General features: G+C 48.0%; 1 protein-coding gene across 1 annotated transcript in view; it reads right to left on the bottom strand.

Annotated features, from left to right (window-relative positions):
* Window positions 1-12,781, bottom strand: part of aff2 (AF4/FMR2 family, member 2) — a 48,408-nt gene that overhangs the window by 15,679 nt on the left and 19,948 nt on the right. The window contains exon 5 of the mRNA XM_047021807.1: window positions 528-690. Within this exon, the coding sequence (XP_046877763.1) occupies window positions 528-690 (163 nt within the window). The remainder of the gene's footprint in view (window positions 1-527; window positions 691-12,781) is intronic.

The raw sequence follows: 12,781 nt of genomic DNA, 5'->3' as shown, positions 1-12,781 counted from the left end.
GAGAGATGGAGACGTCTCTGCAGATGACGCGCGTGTGTGTGTGTCTTTTCCCCGATGTGTGTGAGTGTTTGCCTTTGCCGTCTGTATGGGTGCATATGCGTTTTCCTGTGTGTGTGTGTGTGTGTGTGTGTGTGTGTAAGGTTCCCCCATGACGAGACAGAGGAAGTCGAAGGGGTGCACAGGGGCCACCAGAAGAACAGAGGTAAATATTTACCCCGGTCACACGCTCCAAGAGCAGTCCCGTAGAGGGCCTGCCAGGCTCTTAAACACTGCTGAGCGGGCCTCTGTGTTGCATCAGCAGCTCTCCACACCAGCAACTTAAAACACTGAGCTGCACCGCGCTTTTCGTTTGGTTTTATCTCCCTGACTCAGCATTACTTATTAGGTCCCTCAAGACAAAACGGAATAGAAAGGACTCAGGTAATCCGCTCTTATATCGACCTCATGACTCGGCCCGGCTAGCTGCCCCTCCACCTGGTTCGCCCGGGGGGGGGGGGGATGGGGATTGGCTGGGTGGCCGTGCGTACCTCGGGGGGTCGCGGTTCGGGAGGCGCCGTTGCACTCGCTGTCGCTGGAGCTGCTCTCTCGCTGTCGGAGTCGGACTCGGAGCTGCTCTCTGATTCGCTGGAGCTGCCTGAGGCGCCGCTGGAGTGGCCCTGATCAGCCGGGCGGGACGCAGCCACCGGCAGGCTGGCAAGGGAGCAGGGGGGTTAGGATGACAAGAAGACAGATAGAGAGATAGGAGGGGTAGAGGGTGAGTGAGAAAGCAGGAGTGGTGGAGAGAGAGAAAAATACATTTTATTTTAAATGTTCCATCTATTTATTCTGTATATACATGAATACTCCAGAGAGAGGCTGTATGACACACACTTGTGTGTACATGAGTGAAAGTTTACAGAGATGATGCCCTGTTTACAAGTTGCTAAAAGCAGCCCTGGCTCCTTCATTCAGTACTGAACCACATGAATGCCTTACCATCCAATAAAGACACACACACATTCTGACACTTTCCGACATCATCACTCAGGAGTCTTGATGAGTGGGTGGAAAAAACAACTCTTCTTGTCTAATAATCGGTCTAATTAAAACCAACCAGATAACTGAACAACAAAGGATGCTGACATCCTGTTTTCCGAGAGGCCAGTTTACACCACCTATTCAAAGTGTCGACAGGCAGCAGATATTGCAGAGGCGTGCAAACACTGTAGTACAAGCACTGGAAGGGAGGGAGGGAGGGAGGGAGGGAGGGAGGGAGGAGGGAGGGGAGGGAGGGAGGGAGGGAGGGAGGGAGGGAGGGAGGGAGGGAGGGAGGGAGGGAGGGAGGGAGGGGGGGAGGGAGGGAGGGAGGGAGGGGGGGGTGACAGAGAGATAAATGTATCTGGGAGTCAGTTTGTCTTCTCTCCAACTACATTCTGTCTACTCATGTCCTTTTCTCTTTCTATCTGGCCTCTTTTCTCCCCGGGCTCGACCTCTCCCCTCTCTTCTGCTCTCTCTCTAGGGTTAGTTAAGGTATCAAAGCCAGGCTTGTGCTACATGGGTCAATAAAGCTTACAACTGTAGCTAAATCTATTTCATAGTCTCTTTTCCTTCCTTTAAAAAGATATCTGTTTCTGGTCTAATTGCTTTACAACTAAATATGTTGTGTACGATTTGATACATACATCCCAGGAATGTCAGCTTTTTAAATACTCTCACATATTTAATTTTAATGTACATTCAATCACAGTTTAATTCAACCCTCCCCGATACCTAAGTGTTGTCAAACTCTTTCTCCAAGAGAGATTGATAATTGCGTTCCTTGGTACCATTAGAGCACTTTACAAAGACCTCTAAAATGACGTTTTCATCTTTCCCCACTCTGAGTGGTTACTTGTGTATGCTAATATACTATAAAATAGTGTTTTGTGTGTGTGTGTGTGTGTGTGTGTGTGTGTATGTGTGTGCAGTATGTGTGTAAGTGTGACAGAGAGTACCCGTTAATACATTTAAAAAAAGCAAGTGCTAATGTTCCCTGAGAGAAGGACAGTGTATATAGAAAACCTTCCTCATTGTACTCAGCCTGTTATATTCTCTCTCTCTCTCTCTCTCTCTCTCTCTCTCTCTCTCTCTCTCTCTCTCTCTCTCTCTCTCTCTCTCTCTCTCTCTCTCTCTCTCTCTCTCTCTCCCTCCCTCCCTCTCTCTCTCTCTCTCTCTCTCTCTCTCTCTCTCTTTCTCTTCCTCTTTCCCTTGCCTCATTTTCTCCTGGAGACTAGCAGAAGCTAAAACAGAACATCCTCACCTCAAAAAACTGAAGACTGTTTTTATCAGGAACAACACCTCTAACCGGCTCAGAATGGTGTTGAGGGTCTGGCTCACCTGCCTTTGCCTCACCTCTCCCTCCGTCTCTTCACTGGCCAGCCCCCTCTCAGCTGAGGGAACAACACCACACAATGTACTGCTTCATGACTGACCTGGGGCTTTGTTCTTTGAGAATAACTTCCCTTGCTTGCTTGCTTGCACCCCCTTTCGTTTCAATTTGTTCTTTTTTTCCCTTCCTATCCTTCCGTCCCTCCACCCTCTCTCGCTACCTTTTTTGTGTTGTCTATTGCCTGATGTATGTTTCAATCCTGACTATCTAACTATTGATCCATCCCTCCATCCCTCCATCGTTCATGACTGACCGTACTTGGCAGTGGGCTGAGGCGTCTACAGAAGGCTAATTGGCAGCTGTGAGTCATGCTGTTCTTTTTACACGGGTTCATTCCAGGAATCTTAAAACACAAGAGCTTGGGGTTGGAAAGTGGGAGGGACGTGAACACACCTTGGGTGTTTTCCTTCTCAAACCACACACAGTGATGGCTTTCTATAAAGGGCGGTTAATCAGCCATGAATTAAGTAAACAGTTGTAATCGTATTCTTAATCAAACCGGGTTTCCCTAAGTCCCTGAACACTGTGGGTAGGATGGGAGTCCCCTGAGTGTAGCTACTACTGCCCCGACAGCCTGCCAGGAGGAGGCGAGTGGAGGGAAAGGTATCCCAGTAGGGAGACAGCAGCCCCTGGCAAACCTCCAGGAAAACCCCAGGCTCAAAACGGGCCCTCTGGGAGTGGGAGAAGAGGGCAGACTAAACCAACAACCCCCAAGACACACGTCCACAGTAGTGTAGGCCCTACAGACACATACAGAACATCTGAAGACATTAACAGGATTAACTGTAGGCTAGATTACTCTGTTCGTGGTGGTACGGTACAGATAATAGCCATGTCCTTAAGATTCCTCCAAAGGCATACGGTATAGTGTAAGAGATGTGTATTTTAATCTTCTGTGTAATTCTTTTAATTTTTTTATTTTATCAGTTTGAATGTATGCACCGTGTGCATGGCTCCAAACATCGCAACATCAATACCAAACAATTTAAAGCAACCAGACTTTTAAGTTATGACAACTGTTTTCCTATAAATATTCAATGTTAAGTAATGAGCCGATTTTCCATGCCAGTGTAAGTTTGGGGAAAAACGAGGTTGAGGAGAAAGCGAGGGGTCTTAATGCACACAAGAATCTCTCTCCATCTCTCTCTCCATCTCTCTCTCCATCTCTCTCTCCATCTCTCTCTCCATCTCTCTCTCCATCTCTCTCTCCATCTCTCTCCCACACACGTCCAAAAACAACCCCCCAACCGTGCCCCCCGACTCTTCCCCCTGACCATCCCCCCGACCCTCCCCCCCATCCCCCCCACCCCCATAGCGCCCGTCCCCAGCCAGCCCCTCTGGAAGCTTCAGGAACAGCCTGCTTATTGATTTGTGATGCACCAGTCCTCACTACACTTACACACCATAATCCCAGATCCATGGGACTCGTGGACAGGGAACGCTGTCTGAATGGATGATGAGGAGAGACACACAGAGGAGCGAGGAGAGGGCCAAAGACAGAGAGAGGGGGGAGATCAGGCCATCTATTCTAAAGCCCTTATTTGGCTAGTCTGAACTGTCAATTTCAAACCCTTTTAAAAACGATGGACATTGCAGAACAAAATTGATCACAACAATATAGAGAAGAAGAGAAACATAAACCTTGCTTGCACAGAGACAGAAAGATAGATAGAGAGAGAGAGAGAGAGAGAGAGAGAGAGAGAGAGAGAGAGAGAGAGAGAAAGAGAGAGAGAACGAGAGAGAGAGAGAAACAGACAGATCTATCAGAAGAGCAGTAGCAACATCTAAAGCTGGCTGGAGAGAGGGTCTCATTAAAACAGATCTCTCTGTGAGCAGAAAACAACCAGAGTTTGGAGCCAACTGGCTGTGTGAGTGAGTTTGTGTGTTCTATTTGTGTGTGTACAATGTGTGTGTGTGTGTGTGTGTGTGTGTGTGTGAGTCAGCAGAGGCCTGAGTCTATCCTATATTGATTTGGTGAGGGCCTAGTCTGGCTCCCTCGCCTTATTCCTTATTTGTTTGTACTTTCTAATTATTTAAACATCTGATGCTAACGAGGGCAGCGCCTAACCCTGAGATGGGCCACATTAACATTCCCCCCCCCCCCGCTCAACCCCCCCCCCCCACACACACACACACACACTGGCGTGCTGCGTATCCAAGGGCAGAGCTGTCGTTCTTCAGCCTTCAATAAAGTTTCATCCTTCATTATACATGAACAGGGTTCTGCAACCGGAGTCTTCGGAGACTGGAAACCAATGCCGAGGCTCAGGGCGGACGTGTTTGATTCGACTACCAGGGAAGAGGAGATGGCGAGGGGGGGGGAGGAGAGGAGGGCTTTGATTTGACTAGACAGAAAGAAAAGAAAAAAGAAATAGCAAGCGCACTCCTTTTTTTCTCCGTTTCTCCCAGTGTGAGAATGGTGAGAGGTATGTTAGATTTGCCTCCCTGGGAGAGGAGGTTGAGTCAGAAGGTGAATTTGATTTGACTTCCAGGAAGAGGAAGATGCATTTGACTCCACTTGATGGGAGAGGTGGATGTGGGGTGTGCTTGATTTCAGTCCGGTTGTGTGGCAGTTCTTTCTCCCTGCCCGGGTAGCCTGAAGCCCAGAGGAGAGCAGGGCTGGTTTTAATAAAGCTGCCATTATCGTTTCATCACTGTGACACGCACTCAACCGTGCCAGGGGTCTGGCTGCACAAGCCCTCCCTGTTCAGTCAAAGTCAAACCGTGGGAATGCTGGAGTCTGGTGTGTGTGAAACGGCTGTGTGTGTGTGTGTGTGACAGAGTCTGTGAAAGTGTCAAATGATGGAATGTGTCTTTCAGTATTAGTACTGTATGTGTACGTGTGTCTAGATAAGTGTGTGTGTGCGCATGTGTGATAGAAGGCCTAAGGTGTACAACCGGTGTGTGGGTGCGAGCGGAAAAGAGAGGAAAAGGGAGAGAGAGAGAGACTGAGAGAGAGACAGAGAGAGAGACTGAGAGAGAGACTGAGAGAGAGACTGAGAGAGAGAGGAAGAGAGCGAGAACAAGGAAAAAAGAGAGAGACTGAGAGAGAGACAGGATGTCATCCATAATTTGGCTGTCCTCACTCTGCTCATCTTGTCATTAAATGATCCCCCACATGCGCCACACTCTATTATTTTTATAAATCACCCCAAAGAATAACTTGCTCCCCAATCTCCCAGCCCATAATCTGGGCTTCCACTTGTCCCTAAATCTATTAAAACACCTAATTGATTAAATTAGCATGAGGAGAAGGGGTGGGTGCTGGGGGAGAGAGGGCATGTCTGGGAGAAGGACACACACAGGGACACACTGTGAGCACACACACACACACAGGGACACACTGTGAGCACACACACACACACAGGGACACACTGTGAGCACACACACACAGACACACACAGGGACACACTGTGAGCACACACACACACACAGGGACACACTGTGAGCACACACACACACACAGGGACACACTGTGAGCACACACACACACACAGGGACACACTGTGAGCACACACACACACACAGGGACACACTGTGAGCACACACACACACACAGGGACACACTGTGAGCACACACACACACACAGGGACACACTGTGAGCACACACACACACACAGGGACACACTGTGAGCACACACACACACACACACACACACAGGGACACACTGTGAGCACACACACACACACGCACTGCCTCAACACCCACAGGGTGGTGCACAAATACACACCGACACTCAAACATGCATGCATATGTATACACACATGCATGCGCACACATTTACAGACTCTCAGAGCTCACACACACACACACACACAGTCGAACACACATGTGCTTCTGAATACACACATTCACACACACACACACACTTCACCCCTCCAACCACCCCCAGAGGAACCTATGTTCTGAAATGATGACCACTCCATGTGAGGGACACTAATTACGAGACGCAGCAGTCCCATGATCGATGGCATGACTTCAATCATGGCTTCCTGATTCACTTAGAGACCTATACACACACACACACACACATATCTACACACACCACACACACACCAGGATGCTCAGCCTCTCATCTACTCATCGTCGACCAGTCTGTGTATCCATGGCATGAAAAACAGCGACACGCACACACACGCTTTTCTTCTTCAGTCTTGTGTGTTTTTTATGAGTCCTGTTTAGAGAGGTGGATACCCTGTCTGTCTTGAACGTGGTGGAACATTCCTATGGAGTTAGATTAGTTTCATAATTCAAACAAACAAACGCAACACGATTCAAACAAATTTAACACGATCCAAACAAACGATTGCTTGAAAAAAAACGATTCACAAATGTATTTCGTGATTCACAATTGTAACGCGATTCACAAATAAATGACCCTATTACATTCGTTTGCAACCTGACAAACACAAGTTACAAATCCCTGCATTCGTTGGTGTGAATCCTTGCATTCGTTCGTGTGGATTTTTGGAACTTTCCTGACGCGCTTTGATCCACAAATGCATTTTTTCTAAAAGATATCCTCAGCAGCCTATCAGATCGTCTCTTCCAATTTTAGCCAATCACATTAACGTGTCTATGTGGACTTCAACAACCTGCCATAATGACGGACATCGTCTCCTTCAGATCATGAGCAATGTCGTCTGGTAGCATGTAGGTGAAATATTGCTTATTAATCTTATTAAACCGATGATCATACCTGATTAAATATTGTTGAGAATGGCAGGATTCATGTTTAGTCATTTTCCGTGTTTCCTAGGCTAACGCAGAGCCCGTCTACCCATATTAGACATTCTCCGGTGATTGGCTAAAATTGTTTGAATCGTGTTATGTTTGTATGAATCGTGTTACGTTTGTTTGGATCGTGTTAAGTTTGTTTGAATCGTGTTGCGTTTGTTTGTTTGAATTATGAAACTAATCTAACTCCATACATTCCGGCTTCTGGGTTTGAAGCTCTGTAAACGGCAGTATGGGAACCCCCCGTCCCCGTCCACAGTCCCCCGAGCGATCCTCCCATGTCACCACCACACCCAGCACCCCTGGAGGCCCCAGACAGCCCACAGCCCTGAGTCAGAGGAGATGGTTTCACAAACAAACGTTTAGGCTGCTGTTGACCCCACAACTGAGTCAACTGGAGGCAGCCCAGAGGTTGAAGGGGAGTTTTTTTGTTGTTGACGCGCTTCCATGTCTTAACTGCATTTGGAGGTTGCCCTGAGCTCTGTTTCTATCTATCTATCTATCTGTCTATCATCAAATGTTCAACTTGCGATCCATCAACACATGAGCAGACATGAACCAACTGTTCACTGGCTGAGTTTATAGTTTCAACATCTGTAGGTTGCCTGGAAGGGCAAACATCATTTATCCAAGTCCCTGAACCTCAAGAACTGTTGAGTTGTTGAAAGACTGCTTTAGAAGATCCACTTGTTTCTTCTTCCTTCCTTGAGTCGGCCCGTGTCATGAATCTAGCCATCAGACTGTGCTGGTCAGGTACAAAGACAGCAGGACACACATACTGTCTGCGACAAAACCCATCCACACTCACCCAGCTGGAGGAAACAAGCTACTGATGATCTGGAAACACAAAGTGGAGGTGTGGGTCTCCAACATGTATATGTGAAAAACAGAAAACGAGATATAAAACCTCAATGAAAACAGAGATGAAGGACGAGAGAGAAAGAGGACACACACATTAACGGACAGAGAGAGGGGTATGCTAATGCTTGTTAGGTCCTTGGTAGACCTTAAGTAAATTACGATGCAAACAAAGAAACACACATTAAGCTTACTGCGTGCCAGGGATTCATTTACAGCAGACAAGCCGAGCCACAGAGAATTCAAAACCATGAGCCAGGCGAGATTAACTGGTGCCATTAGTCGAACACAGTAATGGCTCCTGTTTTAATTACATAGATCAGTTATAGAATACTGCGCTCTGACCTTGATGACAGCTAATGGAGAACGTGGAATATTTTTTTGAGCGAAGGCTTTCATCAAGTCCCCAGCCTTGCGGAACAGTCCGGAATACTATACAGTTGCTAAAAGTTTAAATCATTTGAATGTTCAAAAAGTGCCTGTTGACAGCACACGGCAAATAACAACAAACCCTAAGCCTGACTGTAAAAAATAGACATGAAGGAGGGAATGTTTTTCGTGGGGCTTTCCCCTGATGCAACACTCAGTCGCTCTCTTACGGAATTGTTCGACACATTACAAAACATATATTTACTCCGAGAAAAACTTCCAGAGAAACTGACTACGTGATACCCACTAAGCTGTGTTGATGTATTGCGCCATTAAAAGTCTGTCATTAATTCTTCATGTTGCGTATATCATGGAGACGCAGAGCTGCACGGGGGGGGGGGGTGAACGACGGAGTTGGAACACCAGCTACCACAGGGAGCCCTCACAGTTGGCCAGCGAATTTGGCCCGCGGGCGCCTGTCAACTCATGTACATATTCAGCCACGCCACCGGTTAGCTCATTACTCCCGTGTCTCACTCACAGGTTCGAATGAGGCCTGCAGAGCGGAATAGCACCCAGAAACATTCATCAGCCTAGAGATGGGACATGCACACACATCTACACAACCATGCACCCCCCCCCCCCACCACCACCAACACACACACACTCACGGTCATAGTGAAAGCAGAAGGGGGGGAGGTAAGTGCTGAGGAGTGTTTTGACAGGTTGCGTGAGGACATCAATTGAAGGGAGAATGTCTCTGCTACAAACACACAGGATAAATGAATGAGGGAATCATATGAGTTGTATGTTCACACACACACACACCTATCTTTTTCTAAGTCCAAATAACAGAACGAAGCACACACTCCTCCACACACGCCACATAGTGTATCCACACTTTTCCTTTCTCTCTGTTCTCACTATCTGTGCTCTGCTTTCTCACTGTGTATCTCACACTAAGCAAGCAAGCCCATGCAGACAGCTAGATCATCATGTTTGTGGCTCCAACCTACAGCCAGGCAGACACATTGCCGACGCACATTCATACAGGGGATGTGGACAGACATCTGGCACATACAGCCAACCACACATACATTCTCACAAAACACACACACACAAAAAACACTCCATACACACCCACTAACACGGACAGAAGAGAAACACACATCCTCCCCATCCCACCCACCCCCCCCCCCCCTCCCCACACACACACACGCAGCCCTCTCTCTCCGGTGGCGGGTGTCTGCCTCAGTAAACAAGTAGAGGGTTGACAAGGTTAGGAAGCAGCTCTCTCTCTATTCCCTCTGTAGCAGCACTAATGTATTCTAGCTTGCTAATGGCCCCGGCTCCAATTCATCTGATTGTCTGGGAGAGGGGCTGAGCCCAGCAGAGCTGGCAGTCTCAGCAAATTTACTACACCCCCCCCCCCCCCTCCACCACCCCCCCTCCACCCCCCCCTCCTCCACCCCCCCCCCCCCCCTCCTCCACCCCCCCCCACACCCCCCAGCCCCCCCACACACCCACACACGCACGCACCATCGCCTATACCAGTATGTAGACACGCAGGGATGTAGAGAAGCAGACAGTAGTGCAGCCACAGGATGCCAGGGTGGGCTGGCACGCAGCTGAACCCAGACCTGAGCCTGGACTTGGTGGGCTGCTCCAGTCTGTAGGCCTCAGCGTGGCCCAGCCCACTGTGCTCAAACACACATCGGCTATGTGCACATGCACACGTACATGCAAACATACATGTACATGCACATGTAGACACAAACTAGAGCTTCCCGTTTCATCAGCCTTTTAATCTGCTCTGCCGAAGTTAAAGTGAACTTTCAACACAGTAACAGATGTACAGTGCGTACACACGTGCACTGCATGACAAACGGCTTTTAACAGTTAGCCCACGGCCATCATTAAGTCCCTGACCTCAGCATTCGGGGCAGATTGTGAGAGTAGGATGGAAGGTTAGAGAGTTGGGTGGAAGAGAGAGGATGGAGGGAGAGGAAGGTGGTGAGATGAGGGAGGGGTGTCGGGACACTGCTGACTCTGCCCAGACCCCCTTCCAAGGCCGTCTGGAGGTGTGTGTGTGTGTGTGTGTCATTCATCGCGTGAATCACAGCGAATATTGACAAGGCATAAAGTCTTGCCTACTCCAGCAGTTACGTACATCACACTCCCATATCCTCGCACACACACACACACACACACGCACACACACGCACACACACACACACGCACGCACACACACACGCGCACGCGCACACACACACACACAGGCATGCTTGCTTGAAGTTATTTGTCAAAGACAGATGGAGAAGTATAAACATGCAGAGAACGTCAGCCTGTCGGATCCGGAGGCACTCTAACTCTGTGTCGCCCACATCCGTACAAACAACACTTTTAGCGACACCACTAAGGAGGAGCGGAAGAGCCGCGCTGGCTGAGAGGAGAAAGTGACACATCAAGTCTCTGGGAGTCAAGATCAGTCAAACGGAATCCGCTCCAATCTGGGAATAAATGGGGCGAGAAGATGTTTTTGTAGTCATCTGAACGAACGGATCCATTGATGATTTTTTCGATTGATTCTTGAATGCATGAATGGGCTATGTAGGTGTACAGTGTGTTTGCATCAAGGATCGATGATGAGCGAGAGTATGTCAGTAAACTCTTGCTTGAGTTATTAGCGCACTATATGCATGTTTGCATGGTTGGATGTGTAAGTGAAAAAGTGAGTGAGTGAGTGAGTTAGTAGCCCCAGTGTTCACTTGAAAACATACCTGATGATTCTTGATATGAAGACTTTGTCTGAAGGCTGTGTGTGTGTGTGTGTGTTTGTGTGTGCGTGTGTGTGTGTGTGGGGGGGGTGCATGTGTGACTGGGTGTCAGCCTTATAGACTGGTTTATCTGCTAGTATTCTATTCTAGCCCTTCTTCTCTTTCTGCAGAAACAAAATGTGATGGATTTATAAAAAACATAAATAATTTGGTGAGCCTCTAGACAGACACCTCTCTTTCTTTCACATTTTTTGTTCTACTCCTCTCAGTTTTCTCATTTGCACTTGAAAACATGGCTGCCCAGAAGACCCCATTGCACTTTCATGATGCTGACTGACTGACTGACTGATGAAGAAGAAACAGGTTCCCAGTCTCAAACCCCAACTCTCCCTCCCTATACCACCTCCCCCCTCTGCCCCCCCCCCCCTCCTCACCTCCCCTGCCCCCTAACCCCCCCTCCTCCCCACCACCTTTCATCACTCCCGCCTCTCCTCCCGCTCTTCCTCAAATCCATCCCGTCGTTTACAATGCCTGGGAACGTGCAGGCTGAGGGGCAGGGAGAGAGGGGTGACATAAAACGAAGGGAGTAGAGTTGCTCTCTTTTTGTCTTCGCTCTCTCTTTCCCCCTCTCTCCAGATTTCACGTTTTAATAAACACATGCTGGGCTTGCAACCACAGGGTAATATATGTTCCTGGGTTAAACAAAAATAAAATCCGAACAAATGCCTTCCTTCCTGCTCGTAACGGTGCGTAACAGATATTCTCTCCGTTCTTGTTTTAAAAGGTAATCTGCTAGCTTTTTGTCTGGTCCCCGTGTATGTACTGTATATGACACATTCTATAAACATATGTACAGAAAACTAACTGCCTTGTTGTGGAGGGTTGAAAGGTCGAGGGTTCGATCCCAAGCCCAGTCCCCCAGACTCTAAACGGGCCCGGAATGGGGCCCTACACCTCTCTGCTTGCTACTCAACGTTAGGGAGTTGGAATAGGGGCAGATGTCCTAACCACCTGTGCAGGTGGTGTACTTTTCATGCATCTGTTTCCAAATCAGCAAAGGGCAGAATGCAGCTCTAGATTAGCGAACTCATGTACCATCCACCATCCCCACAGCATAACTGGCAGACATCCAGTCAGTGTATTTTCGAGTCTTTGTGGCAGTTTTGACTCCTGAGAATACAGTACATTAAAAACATTGGCTAAGGGCTTGGTGATACTTAATGTGCCTACACTGTACAGAGCTAAACTAAATGATGAAACAGGAAATGCAGAACACAGTAAAAGGACTAAGATTTGTTTGGGGCACGTCGCTGAGTGAAGGGACTTTGAAATATAACATTACACTCCACCCATGCCAAGTAACACATATGTTGAACGAGAACTGGCCTTCGATGTTAACGTTCCCATGGGAAAGTTTTACTGTGTGTGTTTAACCAAAGTGCAGCCAAATCCCATCTTCCTGGTCTAGGCAAGCTCTAATTCGATGGAAACAAAATCCCTCGGTAGTAAAAATGTCCTCGCCAATAATTCATTGTCTGGGTGGAGGAAAAAAGACCAATAATCTAGGAGAAATTGTTTTTTTATGCTTGTTTTCTTGGTTTGAAGTCAATTTTGGATGCCTGTTAGCAGCT

The sequence above is a fragment of the Hypomesus transpacificus genome, chromosome 1 (genome assembly GCF_021917145.1).
Source record: "Hypomesus transpacificus isolate Combined female chromosome 1, fHypTra1, whole genome shotgun sequence".
NCBI classification, from domain to species: Eukaryota; Metazoa; Chordata; class Actinopteri; order Osmeriformes; family Osmeridae; genus Hypomesus; species Hypomesus transpacificus.
This window is presented reverse-complemented; position numbering and strand designations above follow the sequence as displayed.